This window comes from Salmo salar, chromosome ssa03 (genome assembly GCF_905237065.1).
Source record: "Salmo salar chromosome ssa03, Ssal_v3.1, whole genome shotgun sequence".
In the NCBI taxonomy this organism is placed as follows: domain Eukaryota; kingdom Metazoa; phylum Chordata; class Actinopteri; order Salmoniformes; family Salmonidae; genus Salmo; species Salmo salar.
In genome coordinates, this window is record NC_059444.1 from 30402665 (window position 1) to 30426576 (window position 23912).

A 23912-nucleotide genomic window follows, 5' to 3' on the forward strand; every position below is an offset into this window, starting at 1 on the left:
TTCATAGTATAATAATCACTTGTCCATTTGAGCATTTAGTTTGAAAAAAAAGAGAGACAATATTATTATACTCATTCGACCTTCCCGACCTCAAGAATCTTGCTTGTGAAGAGCGTGACAAATTCTTTGCACAGCAAGTAGAAAGTTACCACCAAATATAATTAACAAAGGGGCGTTACTGCCGCCCACTGTCTGTCTTCGTTAGCGACGCTGCGACGCTAGGAGTGGTCTGTCCAAAAACGACTGTCCTCCGTGTTCTCACAGTAGTAACTACAATATCTGCGCGACAGGAAGACGTCGGAGAGGGTGGGCGTAGGGACGAACACCTCCGACGTTTAGGACTACACTTCTTTCAAGACCATTTACCTTTTTTTTAAACAAAATTGTAAATCAGAAACTGTACTTGAAATTAGTATGTACGGCTCTCAAAATAGACTTCCGACATTGAGTCGGAGGTCTAATTCTCGACCAGACCTGACAAGCGGCACTCAGTTCGTCGTTGGTGGAAACGGCTATCAACAGGAATATGCAGACGGATACAGCTATTCACAAACTTTCTCCAAAACGGCCATGGGGGGAGGTGGTGGGGGCTACGGAGGGGGACTTGGAGGGGGAGCAAGGTATGTGCACCTTGCGTTCAGAATTAGGCTAAAGGTTGATTAAGGACAGGATAAAAATTGGACCAATAGTTAACGTTAATGACTAGTTTACTGTGAATCAGATGAATAAATGCATTGTATTTAGACAGTGGAAAAAAATCTAACTTTGTTTTGTCAAATACATCAATCCGACATTGGATCAGCATTTTTAATCATAGTGAATTCGGGGTTTATCCCCGACCAGAAGTCGAACCGGAGTCCAGCAACTGTCTAGCCAACACCTTAATCGTTAGACCAAGAGGTCCGAACCACGCACCGAACCACGCATTTAGGTGGCTACGTGTTGGTTTGACAGTAGCTGGACCAGGGTTCGCGTACCGGTTGTGGCGCCCCTTGAGCAGAGATGGGCAGTATTTCTGTTGCATGTATTTGAAATATGTATTTCAATTACTTCTGAGTATTTTGTCATTTGAAATACATTGGGCTGAACTACACTCTAGTGAATTTTGTAACAAGATAATTTCGAGACCTGTAATTTGTATTTTCACTCTGCATTGGTATCAGAGTTCTGAAGGCACTATGGTATGATAAGAGCGTCTGCTAAATTAACTAAATAAAAAGTATATGATTGCAAAGCATGCATTAGTATTATTCTAATAAGCTTCGCCCTGAAACAAGGCCAATAATAATACCCAGTGTGCTTTCCAGTTAATATAGGAATGTTCATTTTCACATATATATTTACATTTTGATCATTTAGCAGACACGTACAGTCAGAGTATTCAACTAAGATAGATAAAGAACAACATATCACAGTCACTGTCAACATTTATGTAATCTGTTACTGAGAACGTTGTTGTTGTTAGGCTGGCTATTTGAAAATGTTTTTTTTTTTTAATGCTAAAATACAAAATACATGTATTTTAATTAAATACATTACAAACTACAAGTATTTTGTAGTTTATTTTGATACATTGATCTTTATGGTATTTTGGAATATTAAATACTGAAGAAATACACTTTTTAGACTTAATTAAGATAAATCAGATTACATTATGATTAGCATTATACAAAGTACTGTTTTACATTATGTATTAAATGACAAAACTACCCTCACAATAGTGGTCATTGCCCTGATTCTATACAGGGCTTCAATAGCCTAGGCTACATTATCCAGAATACAAGCACAGATTACTCAACTCAACACATATTCTTGGTCAAAGCCGATACATTGAGATCTGAGATCTATATTTGACTGTGTTCAAGAGTGAAATGTGTTGGAAACTTTCAACACACAACATACACACACACACACATACCCCTTAACTTGATCCTCCCCCAGAACGTGACGTCACCTAATGTCACGTACCTTGTTGTTATTGTAAATATTAGTATAATGCCAATATAATGGATGTTTTGTGTTACAATATTGCAAACGTTGATGGTGTGTTCTTTGTTTTGTCATGTTTAGTGTGCAGAGCATCCAACACAAAGCTTTCTTCCTGCAAAGCCAGTGTCAGGAGTACCTGCAGAGAGTACAGCAGATTCTCCAGGCAGTAAGTACCCTACACAGGTCAATTATGGATAGAAACACACACACGTATGGATGCACATGCCCGCCCACACACAAACTTGTTTGGTTGTGGAATAGCAGCATTAAAATGGGTTTAGCTTTAGCATAATAATTGATCTTTCACTTACAAATATAAAGTCATATTTTTTTAATTATCTTGGATGCTTCTGTGTAAACAGGAGGATTTTGCAATCCTGTTTTTTCTGTGTTGATGGAACATTGGTAGCAGCTGTCTTCAGCTGTACTGATACTATTTCACTCATCTAGAATTACTGTCCTGAAACGTGCTGTTTGCCTTTTTGTCCATGAATGGTCTATTATTATCTCCCCTTCCTGAAGTGTTTTCAGCCATTATGGGTCATAATGGTGTGGTCTTTTTGACCTCGTTGGTCTTCCTGGTTGTCTTTTTGACAGTTTAGTGCAGTGTTTCCCAAACTCGGTCCTCATGATCCCAAGGGGTGCGTGTTTCGTTTTTTTGCTCTAGCACTGGGGTGGCAGGCAACCTAGTGGTTAGAGCGTTGGGCCAGTAACCAAAAGGTTGCTGGATCAAATCCCTGAACTGATAAGGTAAAAATCTGTCTTTCTGCCCCTGAACAAGGCAGTTAACCTGCTGTTTCTCTGTAGGTCGTCATTGTAAATAAGAATTTGTTCTTAACTGACTTGTCTAGTTAAATAAAGGTCAAATTATAAAAAAATTAAAAACCACACAGCTGATTCAGATGATCAAAGCTTGATGATTAGTTGATTATTTGGATCAGCTGTGTAGTGCTAGGGAAGAAAAAAAAAGTGCTCCCTTTGAGGTCCGGAGGGCAGAGTTTGGGAAACGCTGGTGTAGTGTGTACCACAGCAGGTTGCTGGCACCTTAATTAGGGAGGACGGGCTCGTGGTAATGGCTGGAGCGGATTAAGTGGGATGGGTTCCATGTGTTTGACGTAGTTCCGTTCCAGCCATTATTATGAGCCGTCCTCCCCTCAGAAGCCTCCACTGGTGCGTACTGTATTGCCATGTTCAGGTGTTAGGCGCTTGTCTTGTTGGCTGTTTTGGTGTGTTTACCATGTTGACATAGTAGCTTACTGGGCAGTCTTGTGGACAGTGTGGGTGTGTTGACAGTACTGTGTTGACTGTGTATGTGTGTATTGTTGTACTGACCATATGATTGTCCTCCCCCAGGGTGGTCCAGCGGGGGAGGTGGACAAGCTGATGAGTATGTCTTCTGAGGCTATAGACCAGCTGAAGGGATGTGCCATGGAGCTGCAGCACATGAAACAACCCAAAGACAAAATCATCAAGAGGTAAGGACAGAGAAAGAGATGGAGAAAACAGAGAGAGCTAGTGAGAGTGTGCTCGTGTGTTTGTGTGTGTTTGATACATTCATTTGCATATGTGTTTGCATTTACATTTGTGCTCAGAAACAGATGGGACGAATCCACTCTTATCTTTCATGTCTGACATTTGCCGTCTCACCCTCCCTACAGCATACAGCATCTCCAGAACATGCAGAGTGGGATCACCTCCTCCATCAGTGGGACAACCCAGAGGATGAGCAGGGGCAGCATTGGCTGGGAGGAGAGGGGGAGGACCTACACTGATGCCATGTCTTGGATCGGCCAACAGAAGGTATTAAAGCTAGAAAACCTGCAATTAAACCTGCATAATGTATCTACCGATTCCCCCTCAAGGTGATTGCAAAGGGTGAATAGATGACTGCATCACTCTGGAACTCAGCCCCTAGACAATATGCCATCCTTCTCTCGAAGCTCCAAACCGGTTTAGAGCAGTAGGATAGATAGTTTGAGTGTGTGCGTGTGCGTGTGTGTGTGCAGGGAGGTTGGAGCATGACACCAATCTTATCGCAGATTCTGGCCTGCTGAAACTCAAACCACCACGATGCAAAAAACATAAGCTGCTCAAAAAGAGAGAGAGAGAGAGGAGGGTGGGGACAGACAGACAGACAGACAGAGAGTGAAGGGGGGGAGGGTTCAGAGAAAGAGAAATGACAAACAAGGGGGAGAGAACACATACCAGAGAGGGAGAGAGAGATTGAGCAGTAGAGAGTGAAAAAAGGGCAAAAGAAGGAGAGGAATGTGAAATCTAACACTCACTACTGACACACAGTGTTGTGGAACATGACTGTTAGACTGATGACTTACATGCCTATGCGAACACACCCTGCACGCCTTGCTTCCAACTAATCTGCTCAGTCAGACACACACCACTCCCTACCTCTCCCTATTTGGGGTGGCAGGTAGGCTAGTGGTTAGAGCGTTGGGCCAGTAACTAAAAGGTTGGTGGATTGAATCCCCAAGCTGACAAGCTGTCGTTCTGCCCTTGAACAAGGCAGTTAACCCACTGTTCCTACGCCGTCATTGTAAATAAGAATTAGTAGTGACTTGCCTAGTTAAATAAAACATTCCATCCCTCCGTCTCATCCCTTACCTATCATTATCTCATCCCTTGTTCTCAGATGTTTTTCTTTCCCAGATGTTTGTCCTTCTGACTTTGTCACTGCGTGTTGTGTTGTGTACGTTCTCTCCTTCTCTTTAGCATGTCAAGTTGATAAAAGTATTGGCAACAGTAAAACGGCAACAATAAAACGTTTCTCTGTCGTGACCCTATTTGAGCCGTCACATACCCTCTCTCCCCGCCCACATATCCCTCTCCTACCTCTTTATTCACTGCGACAGTGTAGCTCACCAAATAGACATTTGTGCATACCAACTTACAAACATAAATGCATAAAAAAAAGGGTGGGGAAAGAAAACAAAAGGAAGCAGAGAGGGAAGAAAAAGGGAGAGTGCACTTCTGTAGAAACTGTCTGGGAGTGGTGGGGTGGCCAACCATCCCAGCTAGTTTCAACTGAGCACAGCACTCACCCTTTTTCTTATCAAAGATGAGTGGAGTGAAGTGAACTCTCTACAGGGGGAATAGGTGGAATAGTTTCCTGCTGATGCCAGACACACTGACAGTGGGAACAGTTAATTATTATTTACTACCATCTAGGGGATAGAGTTAAGAAACACATTTATTTAGGCTTCCATACAAACAGATATGGTTTCAGTAGCACGTCGTCACTGTCCTACAGCTTACATGGAAATATTCAATAGAATTCCTAACTAAATGACACCAAATTGTGCTTTTTTTTTATGATCCTGAAGCTGAGAGGTTGTTATTCAGTAATAATAATGTAGTTAAGCTTTTGGTGGCATGCTGTTTTGCAGTGTCGTTGTGGTAAAGTAAGCTGTATCTCTCCTGTGTGTCTGTCTGTATGCAGCGTCTGATCGAGACGTCTCCGTGGGGTGAGGACGCAGCCACCATCGAGCAACAGATCCTGAGCCAGAACAAGTTCCACAGCTCCATCCAGAGGAGCCAAGAGGTGGAACGCGCCAGAGATGAGCTGGTACGTACTGTAGAGCTGACTGTAACTAGGGCCCAGAGTTCCCCCTGGACAGGCCACATAGTTCACATAGACCCTACTGATCGTCTGTGTCTTTACTCAGGCCCAAAATGATGACAAGGGTGGCCTCCATTCCCTGCAGCAAGAATGGGACAGTCTTCAGGTATGAGTCCATATTAACAACAATCAATTGAACAAAATACAATCATTTGATCATTCATTTCTTCAGAGTTATGATTAGTGTATTAACATTGAACTCTTCTCCTCTGTCAGAAAATGTCATTTGCTCGTATGGGCCAGCTGAGAGAGCTGCAGAACATCATCGAGGAGATCTCCAGGGCCATCATGTGGGTCAACGAGAGAGAGGAGGAGGAGCTGGTGTTCAACTGGGGAGACAAGAACATTGACGTCTACATCCCCAAGAAACAGGAAAGCTACTCCGTAAGGCTTTACACTGACATTATACCTATTCTGAACACTCATTAGTCTCATGTTACACTTCCTAGTTTCGTTTTTCACTTTGCTGTCTATTTACAAACTAACATGGGAACAATGGATACCAAAGTCCTTTCACTGGTAACCATGAGTAGACACGCCTAGATTCCTATACTCTAGTAGCCTTTTTGAAGGTCCTCTCACTGTCTCTATCCAGAAACTGATGAGTGCCCTGGAGGTAAAGGAGAAGGAGCTAAACAAACTGAAGCAAAAAGTCGATGGCCTCCTGAAGAACAATCACCCAGCCTCAGACAAGATCGAGGTGAGAGTCACTTTACCCTTAGCTAGGGTTGAACATTTCCCCAACGTTCCCAAAATCAGGTTCTCGAAATTCAGGTTGGAAGATTCCTGGAATCAGACGGGTAAACACAGGAAAACCTGGGAATTTGGGGAAAGTTACCGGCATTTTGCAACCCTACCCTTAGCCTCCCATAAGTAGTGAAGTGGAAACATCAGTTTGTTCTATACAATTTATGGAGGTGCTGCTATCCAAAAGGCGGTGTTTGTTCCCCAGGCCTACATGGACACTCTGCAGACCCAGTGGAGCTGGCTCCTCCAGATCACCAAGTGTATACATGTCCACCTGAAAGAGAACGCTGCCTACAGCCAGGTGAACACACAAGTGCATACTTCCATAAACACACAGACATGCATGCACAGACACACACACACAAGGAATGCTGCTTAAAAGCTACCATAGGTAATTTTTTTACTAAACTTCCCGCTCCACTTCAGTTCTTCAAGGAGGCCAATGAGATCTACAGCAAGCTGCAGAAGGAACATGAGAACATCCGTAACAAGTTCACCTGTGATAAAGGAACATCTCTGGAGAACCTCACTGAGCTCCTCAAGAACCTTGAGGTACCTAAAACTGATTGACACCTGGGAATGTTTCTATAGTTTCTATAGTAACTATCATAATATCAACAAATAGTTGACAAGAGTATGATGGACATGAAGTGAGCATTTTTGCTATATATTAGACAATCCTCCTTACTACTCTTACAGGATCTTAAGTCGATCACCCTGTTGCAGGTGAATTTACTTGCTATCCAGGAAATGTAAAACGTGCAGTGTATTTGAGTTTTAAAAAGGCTTCTGAAGTTTGTAATTTTTACTTTGAAATTTCAGACTTGATTTTTCCAAATGAAAAATGTGTCAAACCCTACAAAAATGTCCATTAATTATAATCCACATAATAATTCACATTTCCTGTTGCTGTAGGATTATTTTCCTGCTGTTGCAAACTGGCTCAAATTAAGATCCGCTCTGGCTTGTTTAAAAAAAATGTGCATATGCGCAACAGAATGCATATGACATACAGGTATATTGCAATTGTTTAGGGTGGTTCATGTATCCCAAGACATGATTGATATGTAACTGAATTATTGTTGGTGAGAAAGTTGTGGATATAAAACTAGTTGGAATTATTTCAATGGGAGAACTAGTAGCTTTAGGGATAACTATAGGACTATTGGACCTGTTTCCGTGACCTTTATATGACGTGTGTTTGTCCCCAGAGAGAGAAGGAGACGATCATGGAGAATAAGAGGCAGGTCAAAAACCTGGTCAACAAGTCCAAGAGCATCGTGAGGCTGAGACCACGTAACCCTGAGGAGAAGAGTAGTAGTCCTAGTCCTGTTATAGTACAGGCACTGTGTGACTTCAAGCAAGACCAGGTCAGACAGACACACACACACAGCACAGCACAACACAACAACACACACAAGAAAAAAACACTCATTCTAAATTGTTAACCCATGATCTTATGTAGCACATGCACATTCTTGTGTATATGCTTGTATACTACCACTACCACCACCAACACACGCATACAATATTTGCAGAGAAGAACTGTGTTCTTTGTGTCCATCAGAAAGGGATCTTCAAGGGGGACGAGGGCATCCTGACGGACAACACCCAGCGCAGTAAGTGGCACGTGACAGGTCCTGGAGGTCTGGACATGCTGATCCCATCTGTGTGCCTCCTCATCCCCCCGCCCAACCCTATCAGCATCGGACTGGCCAACAAGTAAGACTCCCTCAACGTCCACGCTGTCTGGCTCTCTGACATTACTGCCATTTCAATAACTCTGCCATAAAAATGACATTACAACAGACTACATCAACTGACTTCCTACTATTATGACACAAACAGATCGTTGATTAGTAACTGATCCTATATTGTGTATTGCAGGAATGAGCAGTACTACGAGGCCATCATGGGCATCTGGAATCAGCTCTACATCAACATCAAGAGCCTCATCTCCTGGCAGTACTGTGTTAAAGACATCAACCACATTAACTCTCTCACCCTCACCATGGTAAGGCCTTACACAAGACTACCACTTACACAGCGGTGTCAGATAAGTCGCTCTGGATAAGAGTGTCTGCTAAATGACGTAAATGTAAATGTGAATTATAAGTGAAATTATCTGTCTGTGAAACAATTGTTGGTAAAATTATTTGTGTCATGCACAAAGTAGATGTCCTAACCGACTTGCCAAAACTATAGTTTGTTAACAAGAAATTTGTGGAGTGGTTGAAAAACAAGTTTGAATGACTCCAACCTAAGTGTATGTAAACTTCCGACTTCAACTGTATATGTTTAATAAGCGTTCTCTCTCCCCTTGGTGGTCTTTAAGAGTAGTCTTCTTAGCCCACAGTAGTTGTAAATCTCACTCTTCCTTCCTCTCTGTCATTCTCTCTCCTAGCTGTCCCAGATGCGTCCTGAGGAGTACCGGAACATCATAAAGAGTCTGGAGACTCACTACCAGGAGTTCCTTCGCAACAGCCATGGCTCCGAGATGTTTGGAGAGGATGAGAAGAAGAGGATGGAGGGCCAGTATGCTGGAGCCCAGACCCACTACGACACACTGGTCATAGGGCTGCCTACATACAGTGAGTCCTAGGGCACCTAGTGGAGCTTCTTAGATGGCTGAATGCCTTCCCTGTCTACACTGCAAACTACATCTGTTCAATAGAAATCGTAGAGTCAGGGAGGTTAAGAGAATGAATTTAATCATTGAAATAGGACACTGTGACTCCAATTGCTACAGATGTTTGCCAAGAAATCACTCAGATTATGTTGGATATAGGTTACTACATTAATATGTTATGCGACTGGATTTGATGCCAGTGCACTAAATTCAAATTGGTTCCATTTCACAGATCAATCCAAAGCGGAGGTGGTCAAGAAGGAGGTGGTCAAGCTGGTGGTCCAGCATGAGCCGCCCATCAAGGTGGAGACGACCAATACCTTACAGGGCTCTACCCTCAGCCTGACCCTGCTTAGTGACCTCCACGCCCTCAGACGCAGGCTGGAGCTGGCCGAGTCCGGCCTTAGCCACCACCTCCATGTGCCCCTGGGGGAGAACAGTGTGCAGGAGTGCTCACAGCGTCTCCTAAAGCTGGAAGTATGCAACTACATCAATAACAGACATTCAATAGAGAAAATGGGCCTGTAAAAAGTTTGACAAACTTTGCATTTCTTCCTCCTGTCTTTAATGTAGTATCTGAGATAACATGACTGGATAGGCGACAGCAATGAATGCAACCTGTGTGGTCAATCCTATCCATTTGTGTATTTCTCTTTGAATAATCTTTATAATCCTAAACGCAACCTATTGTACATGATGAACTAACCCTTGTTCCTGATTCTCAGGGCATACACCATGATCTGGACGGGGTGCGTGATGAGTACCTGAGGCTAAGGGAGAGGGTCCTCAGGCAGCTGGAAGGGACAGCAGCAGACTCAGAGCAGGCCAAGTTCCTCAGGAAAGAGCTAGACCTCCTCAACCAGAAACTGGGAGATCTGCAGGGACTATCCTCTGCCTACCTCCAGAGGTATGGCTCTCACAGGAGCTCCTACCTTCTAGTCTTCTTCCTATGTTAAGAAATGGTTGCGTAAACAAACTGGTTAGCAAATGTTTGTTGGGGGAAAGTGTCACCTCTGTAAAATGGTTATAGTTTGTTGTGGTGTTGTCTCATGTTTCACTGTTGAAATGTCGTTTGTTGAGATGGTGTTGTAACGTGGTGCATGTGTCTGCTTTCCTTGTGTAGACTGTCGTATCTTCGGAACTTGTGCCAGAGCCTCCTCCAGGCTGAGGATGTCATCAAGGTCCACGAGGCCCGTCTGACTGAGAAGGAGACCACCTCCCTGGATCTCAACGAGGTGGAGCGCTACAGATCCACCCTCAAGGTCAGATAAACCATCAGTTACCAACTGCTGTCAATTCATGTCTTTCAATCCATGTTTAGTGTGTACATTATGGAGTGCTGTGACTGTTTGACTCTGAACGGCCTAATATAAACAAATATATGATGCTTCTGGGTTGTTGTGTGGTTTGCTGCACTGTGGCTGTGTCGGTGATGGCATTGCAAAGGGGAGTGTATTTCAACTAGAAGAGTGTCAGTGTTTTTCCTAAGGCTTGTCTGTCTGTTGTCTGCCCCTACAGCAAATGAAGTCGGAACTGGAAAATAAGAGAGACTTGCTGAAGGCCATGGAGAGTGACCTGGTCAATGCAGTGCACGTGAACAGTCAGATCTCAGCCTCCTTCCACAAGTGTGATGTGGACCTGTCCAAGTACGCTGACCTGGTGGGTCAGATGTCTGACCGCTGGCGACGCATCCAGACCCAGATTGACAGCAGGTGAGCTCACTTAGATCTCTAAACATACACTTCTCACATACACTCTTACAAACTCTTTTAAACACACACAGCAAATTCTCGTGTTAAATCAACACTGACAGTGTTCAGTTTAACACTGGCCCAGTGTCTATACGGGTCCACACTTTGGAGTGTTAAATGAACACAGTGCTTAGTGCTGATGTGATGATCAGCTTAGTGCTGATGTTAGGTAATTAACACTTTCAGTGTTATGCAATAACACCTCATAGTATTTTTAACCATCACAGAAAGAGATCTGTGTCTCTTGACTAGGTCATTCAGTGTTGGGTTAAGGAGATAATATAATATGTACTGGTCTTTACTGCAACATGCCCTTGTGAGCATTTATAGACTTCAGAACTGGCAGCAGACATTCTCAAACTTAAATTAACATAACCGTAGACCACAAACTGTACAATACTTCAATCAATCAATCAAATGTATTTATAAAGCCCTTTTTACATAAGCAGAAAACTAAACTAAAACCCTAAACAACAAGCAATGCAGCTGTAGAAGCATGATGGCAAGGAAACACTCCCTAGAAAGGCACTTCCACTCACTGGTGGCCAAAAATAACGAATTGAAAGCCATGTTGCCACTAAGCCATGCCTCGAATATAATTTCCCAGTGTGCCTTGACTTTTTGAATGATTTGTAGAGTTACCACCCATGACTATATTTGTTAGTGACAGAGACATGGTTGTTGAATTAGAACATCCTTTGTTCTGTGGACTTTACCAATTGAGTTTCTACTGTATGTTATAAAATATGTTCCTATTCAAGATTACTTTGTTTTTTCGTTTGATGTACCCAATGATTAATGAAAACTTGCTATGTCCTCGTTGTGATTTTATGGACGTGTTCGGTGCGTCTTGTCTATACACTTTTGTAATATTTGTGAAATGCATATTGTTATGTTTGGTAGCACTTATTTATTTATTTATTTTTCCTTTGCCTCCAACCCCTTTCCATACTTGGAACGGATGTGGGTGGGGCTAGGTCTACATAGAGGTGCTGTTTTCAGAAAATTCACAAAAGCTCTGACGAAGGCCGTTAGGCCGATACGTAAGCTTATTAAATATCAGTGATACTATCAAGAACAGTGTGCGGTTTCCTTTTTTTCCTTCATCCTGTTTCAACTGTTGCCATGCACCTGTAACAAGATTGCTCAGATGTGCGAGTGCCTTTTGAATCTTATCATAAAAATGTAACTGTTTGGGACAATACATTACATATATCACAAGGCCATGTTTTACCCTAACACAGTGGTGTTAGGAATCTACTGGTTTACAGGCCACATTTAGTGATGTAATATTTGATACCGGAGCTCCGAGGCATGCGCCGAAATCGCAAAGCAGTTTGCTTTGAAGCAGTGTGCCGATGCTTGTGTCACTTTATCAGAAGCACGTGATCAATGACGTCCAAGGCTTTGTTTTGTCAAACAACCACCTGATTGGTTTGGTATTGGTTTCGGTAGAAGACAAAATTGGTACCGTGTGCACGCACGACGCGCTACGGCATCATCTATACTAATTTGTCTGTTCTAAATTCTTTTGATCAGCAAGTGCCACTAGTGTACAACGTGTTGATCATAGCTTCGCGTAATGAACCTATTTTCGACACAATTGGCCAGAAATGCTAAATGCTTCAAGAAGCTTTGTTTCCCCATTTGTAGCCACATCAGGCCTCCAAGTCACATTATGCTGGCTTGCAAAATGATATGTATTTATTATTGGAATCTGGACAGAGTTAGGACAATCAACAGTTTGAATTTGTATTCACCCGCGACCTGCATTCAGAATGACTGTCAGTCTTGGGAACTTTGATAAAGGAGACAACCTAAACCATTTCAACTGGAACAACTATTTCAGTTACAGGTGCAATAAATCTAACTAACTAAAATGTATGTTATTTATCTTTGTGTACCATAAGATTAATTTAATCAATGTATATGCAAAAACGCATATTAAAAACAATCCCCAAAAATGGAGCTGCAGTAGAGCATGCTGGAAAATAAAGATAAAGATGGCCCTGGTTTTGATGGGAGTGTTTTACTCTCCACAGAGTAAAACTGTCTCAATCACACTCAACTCTGGTTATTAACACCAACACTGGGGTACTTTTACACCACTGAGTGTTCATTTAACTTCTGAATCAACACTAGAAATGTTACACTGAGAAATCTCGCTAGGTAAGACTGGCATATTTGCTGTGCATGAAATCACTCTCATATCCAGTTCTGATGTTTCATAATACTTGCTTCTATGCACTACCAGGAGATCCATCACACTCAGCCTCCTTGCATTCCATAGTCTTCTTTTTGCTGGTAGTCAGCAACTCAATTGACCATGGGACTGACTCTCCTTTTTCTTCTCCCTCTCTCCATCCCTCTCTAATAAGAGTGTGGGACCTTGAGAAGCAGGAGAAACAGCTAAGACATTTTCAGCAGAGCAGTGGAGTGGTAGACCAGTGGATAGACAATGCTAAAAGGCGCCAGGACACCCTGCAGGCAGCCAAGTTCAGCGACATCCAGGCCCTCATGGAGCACCTCAACCAACAGAAGGTAGGCCACTGCACAGCCATCCCCCCAAAAAATGTTTTATCTAAAATGGTGTCGTACAATTCTGTACAGTACAGAGACTAACTGGTTGTTTCAGGTATGATTGATAGATTTGAACACACTCATGACAAGCCCTGTGTGTTTGATGGACAGGTGCTGCACAGTGAGATCAAAGGAAAGAAGGAGAAGGTGGAGGATGTACAGAAGGATGCAGACACCTGCGCTACCTCCATCAAGGTGAATGGCATGCTTTCACAACCTCTCTCAACACCTTGAATTTGGTTGTCACTAAAAGTATCTTACCAGTTTGCATATCACATCGCCAACTAAAACCGTATCATACTTTAGCTTGTAAAATAAAATAAAAACGATATGCTTGTATTCATACATGGTTCTACTTCATTCCAGGACTATGAGCTGCAGCTGGCCTCCTACAGTGCTGGACTGGAGACCCTGCTGAACATCCCAATTAAGAAAACCATGCTGCAGTCTCCTGCCACTGTGGTCAGAGAAGAGGTAATGAACCAGCCTGTCCAACAGGGGGCAGTATACAGTGTTATAAAGATTTCAGGGCCCGTATATATAAAGCGTCTGAGTAGGATCAGTTTAGCTGTTTAGAGCAATGTGTGTGTGTGTGTGTGTGTGTGTGTGTGTGTGTGGGGGGGGGTTGTTATGTTTTATGCTGGGCCTGGTCTTTTTTCTTTTCTTTTTCAAATGAGCCCTGTAATTACAAAGATGCACATCAAGTACACATATGAAATGCAAAACAGGAATACAAAACACTATCATCATAGAAAACAAAGACATTCTTCATCACCCTGGTAATCACCCTGGTAATGTGGATAAAGGAGTTCATGAAGCCTGAGGTGGCATAATGCCAGTCATAATACCCTACAGGTATTACAGTGATGTTAATCCCAGTGTGGTAATCCTTGTTTTTTGGATTGATTTGCTATTTGGCTCTATTAAAAAAGGTGTTATCTGGAACCTTAAAGGGTTCCTCGGCTGTCCCCATAGGAGAACCCTTTGAAGAACCCTTTTTGGTTCCAGCTAGAACCATTTTGGTTCCAGGTATAATTCTTTGGCTTCAATGTAAAACCCTTTCCACAGAGGGTTCTACATGGAACCCAAAAGGGTTCTACCTGGAACTAAAAAGGGTGCTCCTATGAGGACAGCAATAGAACCCCTTTTGGAACCCTTTTTTCTAAGTGTACATAGTAGTTGCTCTATTATCATTTTTTACACTAATTTAAGAGTCTATGACTGCTTGTTTATCTATTAAATCTAACTGTACCCCACTAGGCAAATGACCTCCAGTCTCGCTACATAGAGCTCCTGACCCGCTCCAGTGATTATTACAAGTTCCTGGGGGAGATGTTGAAAAACATGGAGGAACTGAAGGTAAGGGCGTAATGGCAGAATCATAAAAAGAATGTGTTTGCCATATATGTAGCATATGAGTTTCCTCCAAATGATTAATTTCCGGAAGTGATATGACTTTCCTTGGTTATGATAGAGTTAGGTTAATCTGATCCTAGTTTTTAAGGGCAACTACTTTTCATTGCGACTATTATCTCATTGTGACTCTTCTATTTCCCCCCTTCAGATAAGGAACACCAAGATCGAGCTTCTGGAGGAGGAGCTGAGGCGTCTGAAGGATAACATCCAGGACCGCAGCGAGAAGAACCGTTCCTTAGAGGATGCCCTGTCCCGCTATAAGCTAGAGCTCTCACAGTCTAAAGAACAGCTCATCTCCATGGAGGAGGTGAAGAGGACCACAGCCATGCAGGCCAGCGTGGCCAGGGAGAGCCTGGACACCACCAGTAGCCAGCTGACTGAGCTCAGTGACAAGCTGGCCCGCCTCACCTACCAGCTGGATGAGGAGAAGAGGAAGAGGAGGCTGGCCGAGGAGCGCTATACGAGCCAGCAGGAAGAGTACGAGGCAGCCGTGCGCCGGCGCCAGAAGGAGCTGGACGAGGTCAACTGGTCCAAGATCGACCTGGAGAAAGCGGTGAAGGACAAGGATCGTGAGCTGGAGAGGCTCAGGATGCAGCTGGAAGAGGAGGCCACGAGGAGGCGCGGGGCAGAGCAGGATATCTCTAAGGTAAGAACGCAGTGCAACCAGGAGATTAGTAACCTTAAGCAAAACTATGAGTCGGAGGTACATGTCACCAAGACCACCATCCTCCAGGCTTCTCAGCAGAAACAAGAGGACATGGCCGAGCTCAAACTGCAGTGTGAAAGACTAGAAGCTGATAAGAGTGATCTTGAAGAGGAGCTGAGGACTTTGAGACTATCTGTGACTCAGACTGAGGATATGTGGAGGAAGGCAGAGGAGGAGGCCCACCAGCAGAGGTCTAAGGGGACGGAGGAGTCGAGGAGGAGGAGAGAGCTGGAGATACAGCTCCAGACCCTGGTCACCCAGAGAGGAGAAGAGGAGCTAAGGCAGAAAGAAGCATTGGCCGAGGCCATCAGGAGCAGCCAGGAAAAGAGCAGGCAGATCAGCCTGCTCACATACAACCTAGATGAGGAGGGCAAGAGGAGGAGTGCCCTGGAGTTAGAGGTCACCAAGCTGAGGCAGACCTACACTGAGCTGCAGACCAGTAACATCACCTCTCGGGAGGTCATCAACAAGCTCAAAAGCTCAGAACAGGAGATCCACCTGGTCCGAGTGGAGCTCGAAAAGCAGACCAATGAGAGGACCAAGGCTGAGATGACGTCCGCCCGGCTTCAGAGCCGCATCCGGGACGTGCAGGTCATGGTGAACAGTCTGGAAGCGGAGGTGGAGAAGCAGAAGAGAACCACCCAGGATGAGTTCACCCGCAGGAAGAGGATAGAGTCTGAGCTGAAGAAGATGACCCAGAGCTGCAGAGAACACACCACCACCATCAACACCCTCCGGGCCAGGCAGGAAGAGGTGTCCACCTCAGAAAGGAAGTATGAGCAGGAGCTCCGGCCTCTCCAGGAGGCTCTGGACAAGAGCCTGCGGGTGCACACAGCTACCACGGATCGCCTGGGTCAGGTATCCGCAGAGCTAAAGGCACTCCAACAGCAGCTCCTCCAGGAGCATGCGAAGGTCCGTGAGGTCAATCTCCGCAACGAGAGCCTCTACAAAACCATTGAGGAGAAGAGCCGGCTGCTCAATGATGCCACCACAGAAATCGAGAAACTCCAGTGCCTGACCCAGAAGCTGACCAAGGAGAGGCTGAGGCTGGAGGAGGAAATGAGAGGAGTAAAGCAGGAGAAAGAGCAACTGAAACTTGACAGAGATAGGGTTGATGGAGAGAGCACATCCCAGATCTCTTCCCTGCATGTCCAGCTCCAGAGCAGCAGCAAGATGACACTGGAACTTCAAGCGCTCATCAAGGACATGACCAAGGAGAGGGAAAAGCTCAAATCGGATTTAGACAAAGTCCAAAAGCAATCATTTGAGGTATTTTGATTGATCTGAGGGGTCAATTCCAAATAATTCCAACTAATTCCAACAACTCTGCATGAATGACTGGCACTAGGAGGAACAAGTTCAAATTATTTACATGATTAATTAATGTTTTCTATTATTCAGGTTTTTTTTCTCAAACTTTTGCATGAGAAAATGGCTTTGCTTTTGTTCACTCAAATAACAATTGTATTGTTGTTAACAATTAATAACTATTACTCAACTATGAAATATTCATTCATTATTAATAATTCCTAATTCCACTGGCTAAATTCTATAAGTATTTAATCAATAATTTCATTGTTTTCTCAGAGGACCAATGTTCACCACCTGAGTGCTTCCATGGTTTGCACTGCACTCACTCATGATATCTACAGTAAATTAAGACTATACATTCGCTGGTTGCTGGAAATTTGCTAACAATCTGCTAACAATAGTGTTCATCTTTCTTCCCTCAATATTTTAACCAGAAAGGGAAGAGGGTAACTTTTTTAATATATAATGATTTATACAGTCTTTATCCATACAGTTTTTTTTAAACATGGGAGTGTGTTGACCAATATGTCTTATTCTCTCTTTCCCTTCCAGACCTCCATGATGGTGCAGCAGTCTCAGAACCACTACACTGAGATCCTGTCTGAGAGGGACACCCTTCTGATCAAGTTGAAGCAGCTGGAACAGGACAAGACCCGCCAGGGTCGCTACGAAGAGGAACTGAACCGCATCAAGGTCTCCCTTGAGACTGAGCTTCGCAACAAACAGCGTCTCCAGGAAGAAAGAGACAAGATCCACAAGGACTTTACATACTGGAAGAGCCAGTATGAACTGAAGGAGGGGCAGATGAGGCAATGTGACTCAGACAAGGACAAGATGGAGAGGGAGAGGCTCTCCCTGAAGAGAGATTTGGAGCGTACGATGGTGGAGCTGAGGACTGTGGAGGAGAGGCATAAGGGCAGGCTGCAAAGCTCACAGAGGGAGGTGTCGGATCTGGCCCTGAAGAGAGATTCCCTGGAAAGGGAGCTGAGGAGGCTGCAGCAGAGGCCTGACTCCATGAGCATCCAGACCCAGACGGACGAGAAAGTGGTCACTGTGGATCCGTCCAAGCTGGTGTTCAATGGGGTTCGCCGAAAGGTCACCGCCCACCAGCTGTGTGATTGCGGCATCATCAGCAAGGCCACCCTGGAGCAGCTGCTGAAGGGAAAGAGGACCGTGGAGGATGTGGCAATGGACATCCAGCTCAGCCTCAAAGGAACAGGCGTCATTGCAGGGATGGTCAGAGGCCCCCAGGGCAGGATGTCCATCACTGAAGCCAAGACCAAGAACCTGCTCAGCCAAGAGAGCGCCATCATGCTACTGGAGGCTCAAGCTGCCACCGGCCACATCATGGACCCCAAATTCAACGAGAAGATGTCAGTTGATGCTGCCTGCTCCAGAGGGGTGGTGGACACAGACGATAGAGACACCCTGATGACAGCTGAAGCAGCCGGCACAGGCTTCAAAGACCCATACACTGGAAAGCTGCTGTCCATCGGACAGGCTCTAAAGCAGAACCGTCTGGACAAGAAGACAGCCCTCCGTTTGCTGCAGGCTCAGGAGTCCGTTGGCGGCATCCTGGACCCCGTTCTGAGCGTGTTCCTGCCCAAAGACCTTGCACTTGATCGCAACCTGATCGACGAAGACCTCTACAGGGCTCTGAACAAGAAACCTGCCTGCTATCTGGACCCAATCACTGAGGAGAAGATCAGCTACAGTGATCTGAGGCTGAAGTGTAGGATGGAGCCCGCCTCTGGCCTGCTGCTCCTTCCAGTCCCAGAGAAGCCCATGACCGTGCAGGGTCTCAGGGGAGAGGTGTCCGTCACAGAGCTCATCAACTCCAACCTGCTGTCTGAGACCGATGTGCAGAAGCTGAACCAGGGAAAGCTCAGCAGCAAGGAAATTGAGGACAAGCTCAAGAACTACCTGCATGGTTCTAACTGTATTGCGGGGATCTATGATGAGGCAAACAACAGGATCATGACCATCTACCAGGCCATGAAGGAAGGACTGCTCAGACGAGGAACCACCCTGGAACTTCTGGAAGCCCAGGCAGCCTCCGGCTTTGTGATCGACCCTATCAACAATGTCTGCATGAATGTGGAGGAGGCCTGGAAGAGAGGCCTTGTGGGCAAAGAGTTCAAGGACAAGCTGATGTCTGCAGAGAAAGCAGTCACTGGATACAAAGACCCCCACACTGGCAACATCATCTCCCTCTTCCAAGCCATCGAGAAGGATCTGATTGAGAAGGGCCATGGAATCAGGCTTCTAGAGGCTCAGATCGCCAGTGGTGGCATCATCGACCCCAAGGAGAGCCACCGTATCGATGTAGACATTGCCTACAAGAGGGGCTACTTTGACGAGGAAATGAACGAGATCCTGACCTACGAAGGAGACGACACCAAGGGCTTCTTTGACCCCAACACCCAAGAGAACCTGACCTATCTGCAGCTGAAGGAGAGGTGTATCACCGACCCCAAGACTGGTCTGGTTCTTCTGCCTTTGAGGGACAAGACCAATCCTCAGCAGATGGTTCAGCAGAGCAGCCAGAAGAACATCCTCCGTAAGAGGAGGGTAGTGATCGTAGACCCTGACACTGGAAAAGAGATGACCGTGAGGGAAGCCTACCATAAGGAGCTCATCGACTACGACACCTTTCTGAATCTCTCAGAGCAGGAATGTGAGTGGGAGGAGATCACCATCAGAGCTTCTGATGGTTCAGCCCGTATGGTGGTGGTGGACAGGAAGACAGGCACACAGTATGACATCCAGGACTCCCTGGACCGCGGCATCATCGACCAGACCTCCCTAGAGCAGTATCGTTTAGGAACCCTGACTCTGACCCAGTTCGCCGATCTCATCACCAGCAAGAGCAGCCTGAGCGAGCTGTCAATCACCGCCAGCAACATGGAGGATGTGGCCACCTGCAGCAGTCCCACCCAGGCCTGCCCTTCTTCCCCCACCGTACGCAAGCGCTTCAACAGCATATCCATCACCTTCTCCCCAACAGATGAGTTTGATGAAGGGAGCCCCATAGCGGCCGTCTTTGACATGGAGACAATGGAGAAGATCACCATCCTGGAGGCTCTACGGAGAGGCATAGTTGATGCCATTACAGCTCAGAAGCTTTTGGAGGCCCAGGCCTGTACTGGAGGCATCATCAACCCCACCAATGGCCAGCGGCTTAACCTGCAGGATGCCGTCCACCAAGGCCTCATCGATGATGACATGGCCACCAAGCTGAAGCCAGCCCAGAAAGCCTTCATGGGCTTCGAGGATGTGAAGACCAAGAGGAAGATGTCTGTGGTCGAGGCCATGAAGGAGAAATGGCTGCCTTACGAGGCTGGCACGAGGTTCATGGAGTTCCAGTATCTGACAGGAGGGCTTTTAGAACCCGGCAACGGACAGAAGACCAGTATTGAGGCGGCCATCCGGAGGGGCTGGCTGGATGGGAGAGGAGCACAGAAGCTTCAGGACACAAGGAGCCATACCAAGAACCTGACATGCCCCAAGACCAAGCTGAAGATCTCCTACAAGGAGGCCATGGACAGCTGCATGGTGGAAGAAGGCAATGGCATGAAGATGCTCCAGGCTTCCTCCATGTCCAGCAAGGGCATTAGCAGCCCTTACAACGTGTCCAACCCAGGCTCCCGTTCGGGCTCCAGGGCTGGCTCACTGGCCACCTCTCGTTCCGGGTCCAGGAGTGGCTCCCGCAGGGGCAGTGTGGATTACTCCTCCAGCTACAGCACCTTCACCACTTCTGCCTCCAACACCCTAAGCGTCAACTCAAAGTTCTAATATTAAAACACATATATGGAAAGAGGGTGTGGAGTAGAGTTGCTTTTGGGTCTGAAAATTAAAGCCTGGTCTTACCCAAGCCCGATGAGCTGAAGACCGAGCTCAGGCCCGGTCCCACATCATAGAAATGTTATGAACCCGAACCCCTCAAAAAAGCTAGATTTCTAGAAGACAGCCTATTGATTTAAGCTGGTGTTGAGAACAATGCGGCAGAAAACCGAGGAGAGAGGAAAACTCACCTTAGGCCTAGTTATGATCAACTGAATTACGAAAATATTGGAATTAATTAGGCTATAGGCTAATGCAATTGAAGGCATGTATCACATTTTTGCTTATGGAAGCTCCCAAAGTCATATTCAACCGTTAGCCTATAATACATTTAAAGCAATAGCCATGGGTGGTCAATTTGATGATATTTTCAGCACCGTTTTGATTGGGACAGTGCCTTCGCGCTGCTTTGAGACAAGCTTGGGGATTTCTTTTCACTGAATCTCCGTTTGGATATTTGTTTACAATTCGGTAGGGAAAATGTTAGCTAAGTTGAGGTGAGTGCTCATGAGCATGTTATATAGCTTAACAAGTGGATTTTGCTCTTCACTCTCGTAGTAACCTAAACATTGCGACTTGTCTGATAATCAATCAATGTTATTTTGTTTGAATCTGTATAATTGGTTGATCTCTGGCTGGGCAAATAAGTGGAGGTGGTAGCTCATGTATTTGTTTGCTCATCTGTCACTGATCAGCAACATTTTGCATGCAATAGTGTAGCCTAAATCAAGTTAATATGTTGCACTTGACTCTTGTATAGGTAACTCCAAAAGCCCGCAGAGGTTATGAAATATGAACACGAGACTCGCATGCTTTTGAAAATATTGATTGCTGTTATTTTCTATTGGTATCATGATGAATGAACTAAGTGTTATTATTATTATCATTATCATGCCTGGTAGGCTATAGTAAACGTATATAATCTATTCACCATCGCGTTGAGAGCACGTCCTGTTTTAGCTGTTTTAGTGAAATTTACATCAATATATAATCTCAGTCATTCATTCATGTCTTTACACAGCATATACGTCATTCATGGCCTTAAATACAATCAGGCATTTTATTTAGAAAATGAAATAACAAAGGGAGACTTGAATAATTAAACAAATCTAGAAATGAAACCATTTTTAATCTAACACCTGTTTGGCACACAAATACGCACGCAGCGCTCGGTCCTACCCTCCTTGTTCTCCTTCATCATCTGAACACGTAAGCCTAGTAGAGGGAGGGTGAGGGAGATATTTAGAGAGAGAGAGCAGTAGTAGAAGCTATGGTGCGCTAGTAGTCACGAAGACACGCACGGTCCCCAAAATGTTATAAAAGAGCGCGGCAATTCCCAACCCCGTCCGGCCCGAATAAATTCTCAGAATTTCACGTCCGGCGGTCGGGTTTGGGCTGAAAATGACAATTCTAGTGTGGAGTAGATAGGAGTAGATGTGATGTGGCACATTTGTTATGGTTGAGGAAGAGGGAAAGTGGGTTAGATGGGGTTGAATTTGTGATGTGGTATATCTTTCATTGATTGATTGTGTTTAGTTTATGTTTTGTGCTGTTAGCTAAATCTGGTTTGGGGGTATAAAGGTTGAACATATTCAACTATTCGATGGATAACAGTTTGTTAGAATGAAATCTAAAATCCATGTAAATGTTTAGATTTTTAAACTTGAAAATAAATGTAGTTTTGAAATATATAACGTTTTACCAAATAAAACTGCTTTTATATTGTACTATGTTTTGTTGTTATGTAAAGGTAATATCTTACTGCTTCAATGTCCTTGGCTCACAGCATCTATTCTACAATGTCTACAATATTAATTTATCTGACTTTTATTTTGCTTTAATATCACTCAATCACTGGCAAACATTTGCTGATCTAATTTTGGTTTTCAAGCAATCATTTGAAGTAACAATGAATGTACTTGACAATGACTTACAACACAATGTCCAATGGTACTGAATTATAAAACAAGTAATAAACCATTATGAATTTACCCTGAATAGATTTTATGTAATGATATATTTTTTATTCCAAACAATTGAAAAATAAAAGTTCATTTCCAACAGTGTCTTTTTGTAAGTGTCATGTAGAGATTGTTTAAAGTCCATCGTTAGTCTATGGAGCTTTAAGAAGCATGAAAATAGGGAGAACATGCCCTCAACTATGATGATAATGCAATAGTGGGTTCACTCACTGACGGTTTGTCGAAGCTTGCACTCTCACAAACTCAATAGGCTTGTTGAAGACCATGTCCCATACCGTTCACACTGTTCTAAAGCATTTTTACTGTGAACATTTACCACACACAAACATAACTGACATAACGGTACAACTGAAAATTAGCAATATAATGAAAATTAACACAATCATTTCATGAGAAGATATAGTAACAGAAAGTTGTCTTAGAGGACAGCAACACAGGAATATCAGTGTGTGTGCGCGTTAATGCCTGGCTTTAGTTTGGACAGAGTCAATCATTAAGCAGGTCACTCCTTCAGTAACCAAGGTCCGTCACTTACAAAGTGCTGTTATGTAAGCCAGATTCCACTGTCCTTAGGTCAGGTGCCAAACAACTGAATCATCATGTACCTTTGTACTACTACACAATACGAGGTACAGTCACTGCCCTCCAATGGTGTTGAAATGTGTGCTTCTGAAACCCTATGGTGACTTAAAGTGACTAACTTACTCTATAGAAATGACATGTCCTTACAACTTATTGTCACGTCTCATATTAAATGTACATATCACTCCCAAGTTTCAGGTCATGCACTTCCTTTGCTTTCTGCCATACCATGTCCACATGTCACAGCCTAGGGCAGTGTTTTCCAATTCCAGTCTACCCCCAACAGCACAGATTGTCCATTACATTGACCAGATACTCAAGTGGCCGCTCTAACAATGAAAATAAATGTCTTAAAAATGAAGGCAGTCGGGAGGCAAGATCAGGGGGGACCATTCTAGCCAATAAAATGGCAGGTATACGCGTGGGTAACAGGCACAACTCCGATATAAAGTGTTTTTTTTCTCAAAGTTGCCGGGATGTCAGGTGTTCTAATTATTCCCTGTACACTCGAAACAACCTAAGCATTACAAAACTTCTATTCGATCAAATAAGCCACATGTCGCAAATAAGCCATTACATTTTTTGTTAACCAAATTCGACACTCATTGACTTCCATACAAAAACTCCTCACTTGGTGAGTGAAACAAAAATAAGCCACCTGCTGGAGAAGACCGATTTTGGGCCCAGTTATCCCTCTCGCTTCGCCTCTTCCTCTCTGCCAACAGCACACATTGTGTTGTAG

At 44.4% G+C, this 23912-nt stretch overlaps 1 protein-coding gene across 1 annotated transcript; it reads left to right on the plus strand.

Moving 5' to 3' along the window:
- Positions 1–227: 227 nt before the first annotated feature.
- On the plus strand, positions 228–22672 carry LOC106599719 (desmoplakin). Its single transcript, XM_014191018.2, has 24 exons — positions 228–620; positions 2071–2155; positions 3343–3464; positions 3648–3789; positions 5444–5569; positions 5670–5729; positions 5840–6007; positions 6219–6323; positions 6576–6671; positions 6797–6922; positions 7582–7740; positions 7938–8092; positions 8258–8384; positions 8775–8961; positions 9232–9476; positions 9725–9906; positions 10123–10261; positions 10518–10711; positions 13129–13291; positions 13442–13525; positions 13697–13804; positions 14591–14689; positions 14895–15392; positions 17316–22672. The coding sequence occupies exons 1-24, from the start codon at positions 415–417 to the stop codon at positions 20556–20558; spliced, it is 6819 nt and encodes a 2272-aa protein (XP_014046493.2). The 5' UTR covers positions 228–414; the 3' UTR covers positions 20559–22672.
- Positions 22673–23912: the final 1240 nt, after the last annotated feature.